The sequence below is a fragment of the Plecotus auritus genome (assembly GCF_963455305.1).
Source record: "Plecotus auritus genome assembly, chromosome: 4".
Lineage (NCBI taxonomy): Eukaryota > Metazoa > Chordata > Mammalia > Chiroptera > Vespertilionidae > Plecotus > Plecotus auritus.
The window spans coordinates 22,853,833-22,875,209 of NC_137775.1; the positions used below are offsets into that span (position 1 = coordinate 22,853,833).

The 21,377-nt window shown below is 37.1% G+C and overlaps 1 protein-coding gene across 1 annotated transcript in view; it reads right to left on the bottom strand.

Moving 5' to 3' along the window:
• Positions 1 to 2,147: 2,147 nt before the first annotated feature.
• The window catches only part of STX7 (syntaxin 7), a 37,390-nt gene continuing 18,160 nt past the window's right edge, over positions 2,148 to 21,377 (bottom strand). Inside the window, exons 3-10 of the mRNA XM_080664042.1 lie at positions 14,939 to 15,008; positions 12,717 to 12,810; positions 11,893 to 12,030; positions 11,084 to 11,136; positions 10,423 to 10,519; positions 9,193 to 9,265; positions 7,274 to 7,356; positions 2,148 to 3,935 (exon numbers count right to left, since the gene is read on the bottom strand). Coding sequence (XP_080520168.1) covers positions 3,846 to 3,935; positions 7,274 to 7,356; positions 9,193 to 9,265; positions 10,423 to 10,519; positions 11,084 to 11,136; positions 11,893 to 12,030; positions 12,717 to 12,810; positions 14,939 to 15,008 — 698 coding nt within the window. The 3' untranslated portion in view covers positions 2,148 to 3,845. The remainder of the gene's footprint in view (positions 3,936 to 7,273; positions 7,357 to 9,192; positions 9,266 to 10,422; positions 10,520 to 11,083; positions 11,137 to 11,892; positions 12,031 to 12,716; positions 12,811 to 14,938; positions 15,009 to 21,377) is intronic.

A 21,377-nucleotide genomic window follows, 5' to 3' on the forward strand; every position in this document is an offset into this window, starting at 1 on the left:
ATCATGTAAAAAAGTCAATTTCGCCTTTCAAAAAAAAAAAAGCTGAATAAATTACCCTTGTGAATTGCTCTTTATTATTAAATGGTGGACAATGACTTTTTTTTTTACACAGGTTTTATCTTTTATTAGAACATTCTTTTTTCTAGTTAAAGAAACAAAAATTATCTATACATATAAAAAGCCAGCGACTGTAACGGCTATAATGACCGGTCGCTATAACGCCCACCGTGGCCAGCAAACCGGCAGATCAGGGGATGGGGCTGGCTGGCCAACCTCATGGCCCCTCCCCTCTGCTGGCCTGCCTCTGATCAGTCTCTTCCATCCTGATCAAGAGCTGGCCGCTGACCAAATGCCCCCTCCCTTCCCCCCAGCCAGCCCTGCCCCTGATCGGCCTGCCCCACCACAATAGGCCCGCAGCCCCTCCCCCCATCTGGCCCGCCCTGATCACACACCCCCACCCCAATAGGGAGCGTGGCTGGGCAGCCAACCTCCTGCAGCCCCTCCCCCTGGCCACTCCACCCCTGATCACACCCCCTACCCCAATAGGGGGCAAGGCTGGCCCGCCAACCTCCTGTAGACCCTCCCCCCATCCAGTCCCACCCAAGATCGGACCCCCACCCCATCAGGGGCAGGGCTGGCCGGCCAACCACCCATGGCCCCTCCCCAGGCCACTGATCCCCCATCAGCACCCCCACCCCATTTGGGGGCGGGGCCCACAGGCAAATCACCCACAGCCTCTTCCCCCAGCCGGCCCAGCCCTGATTGGGCCCCAATCGGGGTGGGCTGGCTGGCCGGCCAACCTCCTGCCATCTCCTCCTCCCGACAGGCCCAGCCGGACCCCACCTGTGCACAAATTCGTGCACTGGGCCTCTAGTACCAACAATAAAAGCTATTCTTCACTTTTCTTGCTAAACTACAGACTAATTTTGTGGAACAAGAAGTCTTCAAAAGTCATTTCTTTCTTCATTATAAAGTTGTTCAAGAAGACTGGTATTCAAAACACTTTATTGTGTAGAAAATTTTACCATTTTTAACAAAAGCAGTGAAGACCCTGTAGGACTCAGTGGCAATCTTTCCACAGATCAGTGTTCTCAATCAAGGATGCAGATGCTGCCATGGGAACCGGGCATGCTCACTGGCCTGATTCCAGATGCTGTGCCCAAGGTTTGCTGTCCTAGATTGAGTTCCATCTGTATCCTGATCTACATATTTTTGGGAGTGATCCCATGCCCACTAAAAAAAAACAACCTGCATTATGTTGAAATGACACCAATTATTCTTTTATCATCAATCACTGTGCAAAACCAAAACATTTTCATAATATTTAATAACCATTACAATGGCCAAATACTTCATGCCACACTGTCATTCAACTTAAGAACAGAAGCTGGTTAACCTCAGTCTGCGTCATCCAGCATGTCTTTGGAGCACACTGAAGTGAACAATATGTGTCATATGATACGAAAACTTCTTCAATTTGAGACTCAGTTTGCCTCAAACAATTCCGATGTGTTGACAGTCATTAAAACAACTCTAATTTTATTTTCTATAGTGTAAGCTTTGCCACCTTTCAAAGTGATTTTAAAATCTAAAGGAAATATATGTTTTTAAAAAATGCCCTAGCTGGTTTGGCTCAGTGGATAGAATGTCAGCCTGTGGACTAAAGGGACCCAGTTCGATTCCAGCCAAGGACACATGCCTGGGTTGTGGGCTTGATTCCCCCCCACTCCAGTAGGGGGCGGGCAGGAGGCAGCCGATCAATGATTCTCTCTCATCATTGATGTTTCTATCTCTCTATCCCTCTTCCTTCCTCTCTGAAATCAATAAAAATATTTATATATATAAATAATAAAAAAAAAAAACTAAAGGAAAACTTCAAGAATTTTAAAATTTTGCCCTAAGCGGTTTGGCTCAGTGGATAGAGCATTGGCCTGTGGACTGAAGGGTCCCAGGTTCGATTCTGGTCAAGGGCATGTACCTTGGTTGTGGGCACATCCCCAGTAGGAGGTGTGCAGGAGGCAGCTGATCAATGTTTCTTTCTCATCGATGTCTCTAACTCTCTATCCCTCTCCCTTCCTCTCTGTTAAAAAAAAAAAAAAAATCAATAAAATATATATATTTTTTTAAAAAAGAATTTTTAAAATTTTGGTGACTGCAATCCTTTTTTTTTTCTAATCAAGACTTTTCTTTTTATTTCAAATATTTTGTGCAAATTTCCCCCTTCAAAATTAATGATTCTTAAAAGAATGCAAGTCACTGAAGTTCCTGGTTTTAGTCACTGATTTGTGTCCCAGTTAAAATCACTTTAAACTTTAAATAATGTTGCTAACATCATGCCAAAAAATTAAGTGCTTTTGCTGTTCTTGGGAACTTACCATAAAATAAATAAAGGTAAATGCATTTGTCTTTATGATAATAACATTTATCAAGTACAACTGTGGCAAAAAAAAACACAAAAAAAAACAACAACACACCACACAACTGAAGTGATCTGTGAAAGCCATGGGGCCTTCCATAGCCATAAGATACTAGTGTGTGACATGAAACAGCAGGCTTTTCTGCACTTACACAGAACGAGCCTGGTGGGCTCGCACTGACTTCCGAACAGGTAGGAAGTATGAGTTCTCCCTGCATCACCCATCACCTACCTACACACCTATTTAGTTGTTTATTTATTGTTCCCATTTGAAGCTCATAGCTTGCCAAATAAAACACTGCCTTTGCTATCAAACTGCTATATAAGAACATTATAAAATACAAACTATAAACTAAGATAATCCTCTTCATGGTATTCAGATTAGTGCATTAAAACAACATTGACTTAAAAATGGCAAGTGACTTAATTGGCAAACACCAATTTTTTTTCCAGTGAAGATGGTACTCAAGGCAAACACTGTATTTTAAGTGCTCGGTGCTGGAAAAACATTAATTGTGGAACAGTTACCTCCCCAATAATTTTGACCTCAGGATACAAATGTGACCATTGTTCTACAGGATGTAAGGAAAGATCATTAATTTCCATTATAATAGCTGTGGAAATGCACAGCAGTGTTACAGGTTGGGATCTTTAGAATTCTAGCACAATAGGTAATTGATTTGTCATACTCTCCTTCCAAATCACATCAAACATTTAAAGTGACTACACATTCCCCAGTAAATGTCAGATTTAAACAGAGCCTATGTAAAAACAATCTACCCTTCTTCCTATTTCACTAGGCAATCTACAGCAAATGCTTAACATATACACATCAGGTATTTGAAACACAGTAGGAAATTTTTCACTGACTTCATTCAGAGTAATCAAGGGTCTTAAGAGAAGACAACAGTAAAAGTCGAATAGATAATTTGTGCTGGTATAAACCAGAAAAAAAAGCCAACAGAAACAGGTTAATTTGTTTTAAGTTATTGAGAATATTTCCTCTGCTGGCCCTAATCCAAATTAAATTTGAGATTTTTAATTGAAGTAACACAAGTCTGGGTGCATGTTACACCGTGACAAGAGAGACAGATGCCCACAGAACACACACACACACCTTTAAATTTATTCCAAAAATTAAGTCAACATGATAAATAAATTATACATGAAAGACATATACAATGTGGGCAAAAAACTAAGAGTTATTAGACCAAAAATCATGAGAGTTATGCCAGCACTGATATTTAGAAAAACTTTCAGTATTAGGAAATATCATTATTTGATCCAAAGGAAAATTCCACCCAAATAAAAAGTATGGGAGCCATCCTTTATGCAACACCTTTAAAATAATAGTAAAAAAAACCATGATTACAGGAGCTTTCCTACATAATTTAGATAACACAGTGCAACAGTGTGCTCCTTCATAATTTTAGCCCTTCACTCCCCATATGACACCAATAATTACAATTCCGATGACAAGGAGAGAAATGATGATGCAGATGGTTTTTCTGGATTTGCGCTGCAGATGCAAAAACAAAAACACGTTTACAAATGTAGAGAAGCCATCACCATAGCAACCGAAAATTATGTGGTTCCTTTCTAGAGTAAAATTGCCCCCAAAATTCTTGGCTGTACTTTTTGCTTCTTAAAAATCTCTTCAATTCACATGGAACTATTTTTTCAAAAATATTTTTCTCGAGTGACTGGAACAAGTCAAGGGGTAATCATTCAACTTTTGTTGGTATTTTTTCCGGGGTAGAAGACACAGGAAAACAAAAACTACTGATTTAAAGCATTAGACTGAGGTTATCTATGTATGAAAACAAAGAACAGCTTAAAAGCTTATAAATTTTAAAACTTTCATCAAAAAGTTGTTCTTAAAAAAAAGTTGTGCTTCAAATTGCCAGTTATAAAAATGGTCACAGGGATATAAAGTATAGCATAGGAAATATAGTCAATAATATTATAATAAATATATGTTGGTGTCAGATGGGTACTAGACTTATTGGGGTGATCACTCCATAAGGTATATAAATATCTAATCACTATGTTGTATATCTGAAATTAATATAATATTATATATCAACTGTAATTGAAAAATACATTTTTTTTTAAAAAGCTGTTCTTCAAAATGAGTTCTCTGAAAATATCAGCAAGTATAAGTGTTGAGCAATTTTTCCCAAGGTTAATTTATTAGTTTCCAAAATCATTCTCATTCTTTCATATTCATGAAAACTGCTTTCAAAATCTCAACATACAAATAAAAAACAAAGAGGCAAAAATATTAAGATTCAGTCATTTAAAATATAAAGTTTAAAGATTTATTCCATTCTTCATTCCTGGCCCAGTTGTAGATTTCTATATTTCTTAATGGCTTGTGTATCTCACAGCAACATGCAGGAATCCTTTTTCTTGCAAAGTAGAAAAATTTGTAAATTTACTTTGTGTCAACCAGAAGTGCCATTAAATTTACAAAAAGATATGTTTCTGACTCTGAAGTTACCCTGAAAATGGTGAATACTTCCAGTATTCCACATATTCATCTAATTTTTCAACTGACTACCCCTTATATATAAAACATAATTCCTCTACAGTTTCAATATCATGCTTACATATGATCCCCAGACCCCACCTGGTTACCCCAGACACGTGTAATGCACCTTTATGAACAGTCACAGGTATTCATTCCACTACGGTACAGCTGTTACCTGGGGAACCCTCCCTAGGGAAGGGTAGTGAGGCTCTTGGGGTGCTGCAGTGGTAAGAGCATTTATCACCTTCTTTTATGCTCATGGTCCACCCAACCTATTTAGAAGCAGCCTATTTTGCAAAGGCAGGAGTTTACTATCAAGGCTCCAAGTAGGGCTATTGGAAAGAGGTTCTTTTCCTGGGACCTGTGTTTTCTCATCCCTCCCGAGTTAAGCATAAAGGCAGCTCCAGTTTTGGAGATGCAGCCTGGGAAGATGTGTTTCTTTTCCCCAAGGAGGCTGCAGGCTTCCCTTGCACAAGGAAGAGGAAAAGTAAAACTTTTATATATCTACATTCCCCCAAAGTCCAAAACCAAACGAGATAATATGTAAGCCGAGTCACTGGCGAATCCTGCTACACACCATGTTTGAGCAGTTGTAACTGTTGGCATTTACAGATTTCCGTGTGTGTGTAACTATTTATGAGTGATACAGTCTATGACACAATGACGTTAATTCTTCAGCGGTGCATATCTGAATCACATGCAAAGAGACGGTAAATATGCATTACTCCATCAGCGAATACAATTGGCTATAACTCAGCGTCTCTATATAGCTTCATTGTTGTCTACATATCACTAAATATGCAGTGATCTATCCAGTGAAAAATGGCATTGACATTAAAGGGAACTTTTATAGTTAGTGAGAAAAGTAAAAAGCAACTGGAAATATCTAAGATGGTACAAATCTTAGTTATTTCATAATAAGGTAACAAGGTCTGAGAAAATAATTATGGACAACAACAAAAATGAAGGTTTGAAAGGGAAGTAAAATCTTTAGGTGGGACTTAGTGGTTTCCAAAAAGCCTGGCCTTTTTTCCTTTAGAAAATTGAAGGTGTACATATTGAACAATATGTTGATAGTGCATGATCCTGATATGCATATAGTACTTTAAACATACTTTATATTTGACACATACATATGGACTCCTTGTATTAACCTGATTTACTTAAGAAATCAATTTACTCCTAGTGAAGGGCCTGCTGAATGCTGACAGAATAACTAATAGTCAAAAACACTGAATTCAGTGAAACCTCGGTTCTCGAACTTAATCCGTTCTGGAAGGCTGTTTGAGAAGCAATTTGTTAAAAAACTGAATCATTTTTTCCCCATTAAAAAAAAAAAAAAGAAATAATGATCACCAAATGATTATTTTCATCTTTCTTATATACAGTATATGTCTAAAGTACTGTTTAATCTATAAACACTTCTCTTCTTATACTTATCGAACCACCCACTCCTAGCCTTAAAGGAGTCACTTTCAGCACTCAGTCTAGGGGTGTCTTCCATGTCAGCATGCAGCTTCTTTGCTTGTTCATATACCACTGCCTCCGAAATGCTATCACCGGCTAATTGCTTTTCCTTTATCCAAATCAACAACAGTTTTTCTACCTCTTCCACTGCCTGTGATTACTGTTTCTTTACAACCTTAGCAACATTAGCACTCCTTATGTTTTAAAACTGATTTCACCAGCAACAAAAGCATTTTCTCCGTTGTTTGTTGCAAGAGAGACGCTTTTTGTCTTGCTGAGGTATCAGTATGAAAGGGTTGTCAGATTGAAAACGAAGTTCGGTAACTTCAACAACCGAGACATTTTTTTCTCTGAACAACTTGGTTGAGAACTGAACTGTTTGAGATGGGAGATGTTCAAGAAACGAGATTTGAATGTATGATTTCCACAGGACCTGAAGAGATCTCTGTAGGACAAAAGTTCTTGCTTCTTTAGTCCACAGCGTCATTGACAAGAAGGGAAGAGAAGATGGAAGGGAACAGTGAGAAACAGGCTGTCCAAGAGGTTCTGGGTTGGAATGCAACAGTGACATCAGAGCCTGTCAGAAAAGCCTGGGGTCCCTGCCCTATTGTTCCCCTCAGGACGCTAAACATTGAAGTTCCTATCCTTTAGGCCACAATTCTGGTTCGACCCTGAAACATCCCGGCTAACTGCCGTTTACACTGACTGGCATATTTCTGACCTGTCTTCCATGGGATTTTAAACTTAAACAACTCTAGCCACTTTACACCTGATCACTCACACACACACACACATACACACACACTCACACAGTTAAAAGTCCGAGTTATAAGACAATTTACTCGAGTTAGTATTACCTGATAATCTGATGCCCTCGACAGCTGCTGGTTTGCTTGCTGAACATGCACCTCTGCATTTTCGACGTTGGCTTCTATGCTATCTGTAAAACAAAACACACACACACACAACTGCAAATACATGTTGATGCTACAGTGAGAGAGCTGCACAAGTCACTAGATTTCACTCAAGGTAAGATCAAACGTGTTCCTTATCCAAAGTTTAATATTACTATCTGATCCAAGGCAATGTAATTGCTCACCTGGATCCCTGAAATAGCCCTATATATAAGTGGTCTCTTCGCTTTTGGTGTTGCCCCTTTACAGTCTGTCTCAACCTAGAAGCCAGAGTGAGTCTTAAAACCTACGTCATATTATAACACTCCTCTGCTCAAATCTTCTCTGGCTTCCCACCTATTAATAAGAGAAGTCCTTACAGCAGCTCAGGGTCCTATAGGCGGGCATCCCTGTGACATCTGACATCATCTCCATACTCCTCCTGCTGACATCACTCACCCAAGAAGTCAGACGTGCTTCTGCCCGAAGGCCTTTGCACTTGCGACTCCCTTTGCCTGGAACACTTTCTCTTACTTTCTCCCTTACCTATGAAGTCTTCAACAAAATGTCACCTGTGAGTAAGGCATTACCTGACTATGTAAAGCACTCTCTGCCTCCAGCACTCCTGTCCCCTACCCTGGCCTTATTTTCCCCACAGCACTTACCACCATTTACTTCCTTTCTTTTTTTTTTTTTTTGTCTCTCTTCTTCAATTAGATTATAAGATCTATGAAGACAGGGTCTTTTATCTATTATTTGATTTCAACTGAATCCCCAATGCCTGCATTTGTGCCTGGATATAGTAGGCGCTCAATAAGTATTTGTTGGGTGCATAAGTGGTTTTCGAATTTTACCCTGTGATTTATTAGGGTGAGAGAAGAGACTTAAAATGGACGAATAATAGTTCTATTGAACTATATAGGTTCAAGTATTTCAATGGAACCAAATTCAGAAAGCATATTAAATGTATATATATATATACACATGTGTGTGTATGTGTGTGTGTATATATATATATATATATATATATACATATATATATATATACACATACACACACATATATATATATTCATATTTCAAAATGATCAGGATCCTGATCAGTGCTGACGACACCTTAAATGAATCACTATCACATTTAAAACTTAAAGGGAGCCTTAGTCACTGGTTTATTTTTAAGCAATTTTAAAAAAGAATTCTAAGTAATACTACTAAATAAATCTACCAAAACCTCTCAGGATGAATGATCGGGCAAATAGCTTCCTACTCCCTCTAATCTAAATGGCAAGATCGTACGCACAATTATAAATAGCACAAATTTTCCCAAAAGTCCTTATTGTGATGAGAATTAGATTGGGATAAGACCAGAGGTCCTGGAAATGAGCTAGAATGACAACTCTCCTGGTGCCTTCCATGATCTCAGCAGGAGGCCCGATTAAATTGGAGTATTCTAAAATAAATGAGTCTGGTCATTTCAACCACTAGGAGCCAAAAATGAGATCTGTTTTTTTGTTGTTGTTTTTTTTAACATATTTTTATTGAATACAGAGAGTAAAGGAGAAGCAGAGAGAGATAGAACCATCAATGATGACAGAGAATTCTCTACTGGGGATCGGGCTGCAACCTGGGCATGTGCCCTTGTCCGGATCGAACCCAGGACTCTTCAGTCCCCAGGTCGACGCTCTATCCACTGAGCCAAACCGGCTAGGGCGAGATCTGTTTTAGATAATGCCAAGGGTGATGCTTTGTCTGCTGTATACTATGCTTTTGATTCCAGAGGAAACAAAGAAGAGAGGGAGCAGTTACTCTTGTTTGAGAAGTAACTACAGGTAAACTTCAGGTAGTTTGCTCACACCTCATGAAATCTAATCAGCAGGTCTTACCTATCACATCTCCTTGTTCATGAATCATCATTCCCAAATCTTTAAATATTTCATTAATATCCATAATATCAGCCTAAGAGAAAAAGGCACATATTATTAAAATCAGAAATTCAGTCCCCAATACACAGAAGGGGACAATTAAAAACAAAACAAAACAAAACCGCCATACATAAATTTCAGAAACAACAAAAATTATTTTACTATAAGCAATCCCAGGTAAGCAGAGCTTGAATAACTGTAACCAATCCCTAAAATAAGTTTGTGACATTAAAAAAATTAAGCACAGCAGGATGGAAATGAAGGATCTATATTAGGAAAGGGCTGTGGTTATTACTACGTTTATGTTATATAATCTGATTTGTTTTGTTATCACAAGCAATAGTCTTGCTATTTCCTTACAAGGGCATAAAATATTCTTGTTATATTTCTAGTAAAAATATATACATCAATTTGACAACTTAAAAGAATAAAACATTAGGTGTATGCAAATTTATGAAATGTGATGGATAAAAAAGTTATGTTTACTTTTCTTCAATATATAATAACTATTATTTTACCTGATTAAAGAGTAAAGTTTTGATACTTTATGCAGGAGGGATGGGGCAATTTACATATTCATTCCTGTCTTAAGTTTCCCCATCTATAATATGGCGATGGTAATGTCACAGTTAACACTTCACAGAGACTTATGAGACAGTGAACATACAGAGCTGTCACCATAGTACTTGGCACATGGAAGCCCTCAATAAACTGTAGCTACTGTCAGCTATTAGAAGCTCACCTTCTAGGGAACAGGTAGGTGCCATAGGAACTAAGGCTTTAGATCTTTTGGATGTCATAAACACACTAAAGGGAAATAAAATACTTTTAAAGCCCTTGTAAAAGTCATTATACATGCAGATGAAATCATGTGCCATAGAAGGCATCAGACTCGCTGAACAGACATTTACCTCCACACTGATATTTTTCTCAATGCTAACGTGGTCTGAGATGACTTAAAAGAATTTAAAAAAAATGTTAAAGCAGAAGAGAGTATGTCCTCTCACCCAGGCACAAATTCTAAAGAGATTTTTTTAAAGGAATTATTCTAATTTATATCAGAAATGCCACCAAATAGATATATTTACTTAAGTTTCCTTTCTCAACCCTTCCCCCAGCATTAGCTATGCATCTTGAGGACAAAGTCACTAAGAACAGAATAGCAGTCCGACTCTACAATGTAAAGCTTACTTCAAGTTGCCTAATAGAAGACTCTCTCTCATGGATAAGGCGGAGGTCATCTTCTGTAATTTCGTCATCTTGCACTTGCACTTGAGATTGAGTTTGGCTAATAAAAAGAAAAGAATAAGGAAAAAGGAAAGACTGTATTAAAACAATGGGACTTCTTTCCTACTAAAAAATACGAAATAGAATATTTTTTAAAGTCAGAGAATTGCTCAAATTCTAAGAATGTAACAGAAATATTCATCAAATTTTACTCTTATTCCATATGATGGATACTATTTTTTTAGAGTTATGATTTAATTATTGGAAGCTGTATTTGACAGCTGGATATTTCTTTTTGGTTGACTTAGACCTCACACAAGTGAATATATCAAATGATAACTAAGCAATAATATTTAGACAAATAATTATAAAGTGTTATTCCTATATTGAAATATTTTTATATATTTATAGATTATACAATAAATACTGACTCAAACCTTTTTTTCAAAGTTATTATTTGTTTTCAATTTATAAGTAATTTAGGGTAGTCATAATATAATATAATATAATATAATATAATATAATATAATATACTGAAAGCTTTAATTCTGTTCTAGGGATCATAATACATAAAATGTATTTGAGTAAGTACCTTTTGATCTGTATCATGTTTTATACCTCTTACCTTTCCCACGATACAAGATTCCTGTCTTTTGAGCTCTCCTCAGGAAAACCACCCTGAATAATTTAGCAAAGAGTGGATTGAGAAGGAGCAAGAAAAAATGCACAACATTCACATTTTCCCTTACAATAACCTAGACTGTTTTACATGTGCATGTGAATATATGTATAAAGAGAAAAAAATGTTCTTATATTGTAGGCCAACTACTTCAAATTATAATAATATTATACCCTAAGATGACAAGGATGGCACTCATTAAATATTTCTAAGAGCATTTAATAAACATTATTTAATTAAAATGTAACATAATCTTGGAAACTCTACATTAAGAAATAAGAAAATAACTTGTGATAGTATCTAAGGGAACTTTAAATTAGACTAAGTCAAAATTCTACTCTAAATTATCTGTTCATTTATTTTCTCCAGGTGAATATTCTTCAACATTTGTACAATATATTCACTCTGTCCATTTCCACCTTCATACAACCCTGGACTAGGATGCTCTCTACACTAGCACAGTAACAGCTTTAGGTTCAGTAAGTGTGGGAATATTATTTAGGATCTGACCCCTAATCTTTTCTGACAAAATATTTCTATATTTTTAATATAATCTATAATAGTTTGTTCCATGACATGGACACAATAACCACAGTAATACATAACTACATAACTATCATCTTTCTTAAAAACTGAGCAGAAACATTTCAACATTACTCAAGTACTAATTTCTAAGCTTTTTGACTTAAAAAACATGTCAATGTGGACTTTTGAGGGATCCCTGGAGTATTATGCTCATTTTTAATAATACTTACAGATACTCTGGAACTGGCTCTCACTCGGGCCACAAAGTCTTTCTCTTTCTCAGCAGCTTGCCTCTGGACCTTCTGAAAGTTTGTCAGTGATGTTGTGAACTCAGCCACTAAGCGGTCCTTCTGTATTTTCCTTTGACGCTAGAGGAAAGGGAAATAAAAACCTACTAGAATCAAGCTGTGAAGTTCTACAGAATTTGCAAAAGCAGTTTTACCACTAGCTGACTCTTTATTTAATTCTGAAATTCTCGCTCACTCTCCAATTATAGGATCTTACTGACTGTCAATAACATTCTGACAATATGTTCAAACATTGTATAAATTTATCTTGAGGCAAAAAGTCCATAATGCTGAAGTCCTTACCTTGAATTTTCACCCTAAATCTGGGTCATGATTTTGAGGTTATTTTAAAGTAGTTCTCCTTTTTTCTTTTTAAAGGAAAATAAAACCTTATACTTTTACCTAACTAAACATCCACCAAGTAAGCAAGGAAATACATATGTGCCCCTAGGACACCTCACATCTTGAATGTGTGCATGTTGTGCAAGGTCGGTCCTGGAAGGCCAGGAAACAATTACTCAGGAGGCATTTTCTGAGCACTTATTTAATTATGGGTCAGGGCAACTGCATGGAAATAATTTTTGCTTTATTGAACCACAGGATATTACCTGGGCAATTAAATATAGTTTTGTGTTCTGTGAACTAATCTCAAATAGAATTCCCCCCCTACCCTAATTTCCTTTCTAGCGTAACAGTTCAAAGATCCCATAAGACATTGGATTCCTTTCACATTCAATGCATCAACAATGTGTTTTAAAGCTTGGTACCTGTTCACTGGGGGTGGTGGGCAGAGATCCAAACTCTTTAATGTACTTATCTGTTTCTTTAGCAAGTTGGTTAGTATACTGCTGCTTCTGTTGCCTAAAGAGAGAAACACAGATTATAGAGAAAGAATAAATATATTTCATTAAGCTATGACTCTGCCACTTGAATTAATCCTAATGAATAGCTTTATAAAAATCACTTTTCTACAGATTGCTCAGAATTTCTGTATGAAAATAAAATTGTCAGAATCTATTCTTTGATAAATATTGAGTAAACATGACAGGGAAAGTTCTTTACTCACACAAGATGGGTAACCAAACTTTGAGAAATAAGTATCAGTAGCCATTTAGAAAGGAAGATGACTCAAGCCAACTAGAGATTATGAGATATCAGATGTTTGAGACACTGGGGGTGCGGGAGCCTTTTACTTGCATCCCACAGTTGGGAGGTCATCAGTTAGTAAAGAGGATTTGTTGCCTTAAACTTTGCCCAGTTCTCGGGTCTTAAGGTACATCTGGCCTCTCATATTTCTCTACCTGGGAATTTATATCCTACAAATACTTAAAAAGAGAAAAGGGGGAAAGGTAGTAAGTAATAGTACAAATTTACTATTATTTAAGCTTGCTGCTGAAAAAAAATAGCATTTTTTCCATAGAGTGAACAGGCCACAATAACAGAAGTAAATTGTATCAGTATCTACATCTAACTTGCTAGCTAGCTTATAAAGTTAAAAGATTTCTAACTAAAAAACATGACACTACAAAAAGCTAGTATTCATGTGATGCTTTATAAATTACAACATCAGTACCTCTCATACATATTACATAACATTTCTCATTTTAAACACGTATTAGTCACCACTTAGGATCCTTTAAAATAACGAGATACTACAGAAGAATATGTTTACATACAGATATCTGCACTTGACGGATAAGGAAGAATTATACCTATTTCCTGAGTACCCTATTTTTAATATGCCTTTTTAAATCTTTAGAAAAATTCATAAAATTAAAATTCTAAAAAGAACACTTTAATGATATCTACATATTCAGAATCTTCTATTAATGTTAGCAAAATATTGTAACTATTAAGAATTATGTGTTTCTATTTTATTTCATTCTAATAAGTGATGGTTTATTATTTAGATTAGGGCATTTTTACCACTCTGACATCTACACACAACAGAGAAGTACAACATAAATTAGAGATAACTGTAAATTCGTCAAACTGTAATTCATAAGAAATGGGAATTATTATTACCTATCTCTTAATTTCTTCCTCATTTTTTCCTTCAGAGCCAATGTTGTTTGGCATATAACTTATTATATATATGTTACTTGAAATTTGCAGCTGTGTCTGTGTTGAGCTAAGATTTAAATCTCAGGTTCAGAATGATGTTGGGCAAATCATCAAACCCCGAGTGGACATGTTTTCCTTATAAGCAAAATGAAAATAGTTCTTTTGATTTATTTCACCCCAATTTTATAAGGTTCAGATGAGAAAATGTGCAAAAAAACACTCTGTAAAATCTATAACACCACAAAATACAACTGCTGTTCTTCTAACAGCATATTAATTTACTGAAATATGTATTACATAAACATATATTTTTTAACAGAGACTAATGCTTCCTGAAATTCAAGTATGTTGGTATAAGTTTGTGGGGAATAGCCCATATTGGATATGTATTTGATCTAAACCAAATAAAAATCTGGTCACTGTAGCACTGTAGGGATGGATAGCCATGGGAAGTAAATCACACACACAGAGAAGCTTAGAGTACTAGCTTTCAAAAGCCATAAAAAACAACTCATTTAAAAAGTATAAGAAAACCCATGTTCACTGACAATAGGGTGGTGAAGGCTTGGGGCGGGGGCGGGCTAGGAGAGGTCAATGGGGGGACAAAGGGGACATATGTAATACTTTCAACAATAAAGATTTTTAAAATAAATAAAACTGGAAAATGAAAAAAAAGTATAAGAAAAGTAACTAAAGTTCTGCTTTGATATGGTAAGCCATATCTTTAAAAAACAACAAACAAACATCTGCCTACTCTGGATAGGGAAAAACGTACACAAAAGCTTGGTACAAATAGGGGAGCAGAAATTCCTTATTAATTTCCCATTGTTTTCTCCAGTAAGCATAACACTACACACTTTGAAAGGAATATAACAGTTATTTTTTCCCATTCTTCCTTTGTCTTTTTGTTTAATTAAATACTTACAGCTGTTGCCTCAATTCAGGTGTATCTTGAGGTGTTCCAAGTTGATTCAGTGTCCTCTGTATTTCCACAGCTATTATGATGGAAAATAAATGTACAATTGTTACAGATGGTAAGGCAACAGAAAATAAGTTAGAAATTAATATAAGCAATTGGGAAGTTAGAAAAACAAAGATAAATATAGAAAACAGTTAAAAAAGTGAAATAAATGGCTTATTTGAATCTAATTAGTGATAATGAATTAATTTTCAAGAGGAAATTGTGTGGGGGCATTAACATAGTAAACTGCACTTACGATCCAAAGGTATTATATTCTTCCCTCCCCCATCAGAACATTAGATGCATTGGCACATGGACTTTCAGTTAAAAATTGTGAGAAAGATAATTGCAACAATTACACAATTCATTGGAATATAAATATAAAGTAAATGAATTATGGTTAATAAACGAGGGAGGAATAACAGAATTAGGAAAAAATCATTTTTCAATTACAGTGTAATAAGTGATTCAAGCAGATCATCAAAGGATGAGAAAACCACAGGATATTCACAAGACCTGAAATTACTACCACATAGATGGCATTAATTATAAAAGAGCTAACTTATCAGAAGTAAATTTGTAGCTTAAAACGAATAATCACATTTAGCACCACTAATGGTACAAACTGGCACTAAGAGCCTCCTGACAATGCGATGAGAAAATCACAATAGGACCTATGCGTTTGTCTTGCCAAAATATTTAACCTGCATCTAATCATGAGAAAGGAATCAGATAATTTACAAAAATATGGCCTAGACTTTTAAAATGTCAATGCTACAAAAGGAAAAAAATTAAAAGCAAGAGAGTTTTCTAAATTAAAGAATGGAAGAGCCCAAAATAATAAAGTATGCAAAAGGAAAAAAATTAAAAGCAAGAGTTTTCTAAATTAAAGAATGGAAGAGCCCAAAATAATAAAGTATGCAATGTGATTTTTCACTAGCTTCTAAATCAGAAAAAAATAAAGCTATAAAAAAATTGTGGAGACCATTGAAGAAGTTGAATTTGGAGTGAGGGATAATAAACAAATGTTGAAAAATTTCAACAATTGGTGAACCCAGGTGAAGGTACATAAAAAGCTCACTATACCATAGTTTTATTTGTCTATAGGTTTAAAATACTTGAAGTTAAAAATCAGGGATTTAAAATTCATGCTAAGCTCACAAACCAGAAGTCTATGACCAATGCAATTAAAAAAAAAAAAAGAAGAAGAAGAAAAAAGCTCTTCACAATAGGGGAGGTTACATAGTTGGACGTGTATACATGAAATGCCAAGTAAAAATGAGTTGAAAATCCAGCTTAAGAACTAGAGAAAAACAATCCAACCCACCCATACTTTTCATTTAAAGTAAGTGGTTTACGTATATAGCTTAAATGCTTTTAAATAGTCATTATTTATTTATGGGATATAAAGGGAATGATTGTATTCCAAAACACAGGGTAACTGTTGTTCACTGAGGATGACGTAATGATCACCGCTTTCAAATCAGAGTTGGAAAGCATAAATACTGAAGAGGAATCATACCGCATATAGCAATTGTTAACCACCCAGCTAGTTCCAAAGGAATCTCTTTTGCTTTGATTCAGGCAGATTTTCCTTTGGCAGGGTAGAGAATTCTTGTTTGCTGTTTTTAACTTATGGCTGCTTGCAATTAGTTATATATTTTCTTTTTACCTCAACAGATTTTCTTGGAATATCTTTTAGAGGTTTAAAGCTGTTTTTTATTTTTGTTTTTTCAAGTATGTTGGTCAGACTAATTGAAGTGTAGACCTCTATAGGATAAAGGCAGGCATTGACCGCCTCTCTTGTCTTTTTAAAAAGTCATATTAAGCCATGGGCAGGTTGGGGCGCCATACACCAAAAGGTTGTGGGTTCGCTTCTCCATAGGGCACGTACTTACATTGCAGGTTTGATCCCCAGTCAGGCGAGTACGGGAGGCAACTGATGCATGTTTCTAACATAGATTTCTCTCTCTCTCTCCTCTTTCAAATCAATAAACATATGTTCAGGTGAGAATAAAATTTTTTTTAAAGTATATGATTTTCTAACCACTGTGCTGTACACCTGAAACTAATACAGAATATTGAATGTAAATGATAATTGAAAAAAAATAATATTTTAAAAAGAGGAAAACTATCACTCACCCAAAAAAGAATTTCAACTGCTTCTGATAGGCCCAGTGGGAGCCTAAATACCCCAAGTGGTTATTCCCCTAGTTTATTTTTTTTTAAACAGACTCAGCAGCCCCAGTTTTAATGCTTTCTGCCTACAGGTTAAAGAAAGGAAGAGAAAATTGAAAGGCTTTGGTGGCTCTGCACTCTGACAAAACAGTGAACCAAGAGCAACTCCAATCCCTATGTCCTTGCTCAGAAATGCCACCGAAAACCTGACAAGCTGAGAGTGGTGATGCCCCTCCTATTCCCATTTATTGGTCTGCCTGGAGGATGCAGAAGATAAGTCAGGATGGCTAGCAGAACCCTAGTCGATAGTGACTCCAATTGACAAGCTCTTCAAAATGGGACATTTACCACAGACCATCACAAATTCTGGTATCTTGTGTAGACCTGCTGATATCATTTAAGTTCGCTTTGCTCTATCCTAAAAGAAATAGAAAACATGAGGAGTATGCTTTCAGTTGGTCCCTTAATCTGTATGCATTGGTGACCTACTCCTGCAAAGCAAATGACAAATTGCTTTTCTTTAGTCTCAATACAAATAGGGAACAGTGCTTGGTGAGAATTCTGCTGCCCCAACCCGTTTTACTGAATGCCCCAAAAGGTGGCCAGCTCTGGCTTCAACTCCCCCAAAGAAACTGCAATCCAGCTAGTTCAAGTGCTAGTACAAGTAGCTCCACAACTTGGCTTTAATGACCCCATTGATCCAATGGTAACTGAAATGCCTGTTTATTACCAGGATGCTGTATAAAACCAGTCCTAAAGTCCCAATAGGAAAAAAAAAAAATCCATTGGAGTCCCTTAGAATCTTGAGGCTGAATCATGCTCTCTTTGGCAAACCCATTTATCCTTCTGAGGAAGAGTTTCGATCTTGCTACTGAGCCCAGGATTAAAAGTAAACAATGGTATACTAGGTAACCAAGCGACCTGAGCGGCCCACTGTGCATTAGGTGTTACGTGGTCTCATTGGCATATCTCTTACTTCATTTTGTTCTATGTATGCCAGTCAGCTTGCCCCTCACCCCACTTCTTATAGCATTTGTCCAATGGGAAAATAAACTGGAAATGGAGGAATAAAAGCCACATATAGGCTCATCTACATGGACTTCCCGTTTCTCACAGTGACATGATTACTGGCAATGCTACATACCACTTTGTAGCAACAGCAAGCAAATGTAAATATGTGACATGACATCATTCTTAGAGGTACCAGGCAGCCACCCAGTGGCAAGATGATGATACCCCTTCCACCTTGGTGGAGGCAGAATTTTATATTCACTGATACAGTAGCGCTGTAGATCACCCCAAGATTCTACCAGCTTCCCAGTCCATTTATCAGTCACAATCAAGGTATTCCACACACCAGTGCTTCTGAGCAAGACACTCACTTTACAGAGAAAAAAAAAAAGAACAGATCTTCCAAGGACACAGGGATTCATTGCCCTGCCAGTACTCCTTTATCTAGAACCTGCTGGGCTGGAATGTTTAATGACCTAACGAAGGCTCAATGATGGTGTCGCCTGGGTGACAGTATTTTCGAAAGCTGTCCCACAGGATCATTATGCTCTCAAAGGATAACCACTCCAGGGTGCTGTTTCACCCACAGCCAGAAAGAAAACTTAGATTTGGGAACTAAGGGGTGAAAGTTGAAGACACATATTTCACATGTGTACCAAATTACCCCACGGCAAATTTTCTTCCATCTCCGGCGGTGACAGAGACAATATCCAAGTCAGAAATACAACCATGCCTTCACCCGAGTAGAAGAATGCATCTGTCCACTTGGTGCCGGGATAGTATATGTCACTGACTGAGGTCGTTGCTAATGGGAGGTTAGGGTATACCAACTCATACCAACGTGAGAGGAGAAGGAACTTAATCTTAGAGAGCAGCTGGAGGGAACTAGTTAACACTGCCAACTTTAACCAGAACAGTTAGTGTCACACAACATGTGAGCTGGAGCAACGGGGACCCTGGTTTGAAAGTCTGGATCACTCTAACCAGTCATAGTGTTGAATGAAGGCAGAGAAACATGGAATGGCTACTCAGGGGAAAAGTACTAATACAAACTGCACCGGTTTCCAGCTATAGAGCAGCAATTACAGTCAAATAAAGAAGTTTCTAGGTGGATGACAAACTGGATGGTGATGTGGATAAACGGATAATCACTCCTGATTTCTCCATGGCAAATCTAATGGGTTTCATTTCATTATCTAGCCTGGGTATTGTGAATTTATGGGGTAGTCATATTCAATTTTAATTGGCATATGTCCAACTTTATTTTTTTTTTATTGATTTTTTTACAGAGAGGAAGGGAGAGGGATAGAGCGTTAGAAACATCGATGAGAGAGAAACATCGATCAGTTGCCTCCTGCACACTCCCTACTGGGGATGTGCCCACAACCAAGGTACTTGACCAGAATCGAACCTGGGACCCTTTAGTCCACAGGCTGACGCTCTATCCACTGAGCCAAACCAGTTAGGGCAGCATATGTCCAACTTTAAAGAAAACTCTTGAAAATGAAACTTAAGGAACATATTCTTTACATAACCTTAAACAGTTTCTTGAAAAAAAAAAAAAATTTACATAGTCCAAGGAGGTAGGATCAGATCAAGATGTACCTCTGCAAGGGTACAATGAACAAATTATTTTAACATTGTTCACTTCTAGAGAGGTGACCTTAGGCAATATGTTACATTTTTCATAAAATCAAGAGAATGCTATTTCCTTTACATCCAAACATCCAAGAAAATGTGCATTGCTATTTCCTCAAAACAAAAACAGTCCCCCTCTCGGAATATGCAGAGCTTCAGGACTGAAGACCCATTCTGTTCCACGGGGGTCTGCTGCCATCTAGTGGAATACTTAAAAAAATGCTTCATAGGAAAGTAATTTTTGTGTCATAAAACTGAGGCAGCAGTTGGTGTTTAAGGCTATGTAATGTGACCTGCCAGTTCCCCGGGGAATAGGGAGGACACCGTTGGACCAGTGAGATGGCAGGCTAAGGAGCACCCTGGGCCAACCCTAACAGGCACAGAGAACGCCTTCAAATAACAGAATAGAATACAGCCATCTTCTCTCTTGGCACAAAAAACATTCCCATTGCTCAACCCAAAACAACTCAAGTTGTAACAGCCAATCATAGGAAACATGATTAGTAATGTATCACAAGTAAATACCTGTATCAGTGGGACAAGAGACTTTCAGATTCTGACTCGGTCTCACCCACAGCACACTGAGGAAGAAGAAGTCGAGTTTATTGCCGACCAGGAAGCAACCTTGGGGCCAGACAGCCTGATTTGGAAACCTGACCTCTTCGTCCTGGATGCTGACCTTGGCCAGTTTACCTAATCTCTCCAAGCTAGAATTGCTTCAAGAGTCAAACGGTGAGAAAACCAGCTCCTCTCAGTTATCATGAACCTCAACTGAGAACGATGTATGTGAGCACCTTTTACTGGCTATAGTAAGAGCTCAATAAATGAGAGCTACAGTATAAACTGGTTTGTTTTTCTCCTGAAGTCAGAAATGAATACTTACATAAGTAACGAATGTGAGCCATGCTTCAGGAGGGTACCACAACTTTACTCCCTGTTATAACAATTGTAGCGATAATGATAGATATCAATTGACACAAGATAGTTATACCCCATATTTAGGAGGCAGGAGTCAGCTACCTGACAAGTATCTAGCATTTACATACAAGTGATGTGATTGAACTAGAAAAAAAAAAAGTAAATATTAAAAGAAACAAACTCTGTTTTACACTCAACTCTTTTCTCACCTATCAAACCCTCTACCCGTTTTAAACAGTGGTTTACAGTATTATAAGAGACTAGTGGCCCAGTGCACGAATTTGTGCACATTGAAAGGAAATTAGAAGAAATATTTTAATATCACTATTCGCCCTTTTTCTATAATAGAAGTGTCAATCACCAAATTCACGACTGACAATGACAGATCAAAACACATGCGTGCGATTGGCGTCAGTGAGAGTTTTATGTGTATCACGCATGTGCGAGTCAACTTAGCCTTTTATAGATATAGAATAAACTTGCTTAATTAGACCTGCTTTCTGATGTAGCTAAACTTTTCCCAGCCCAGTGAAGCACCGCAACTTCTCTTTCAGGTAATTGTCAGCAACATAGCAATAAATATCAACACAAAGCAAATTATTATTGTAGGTCACACAGGGAGAACAAAGGGTGAAATATTTAACTGCAGCAGTGTTTG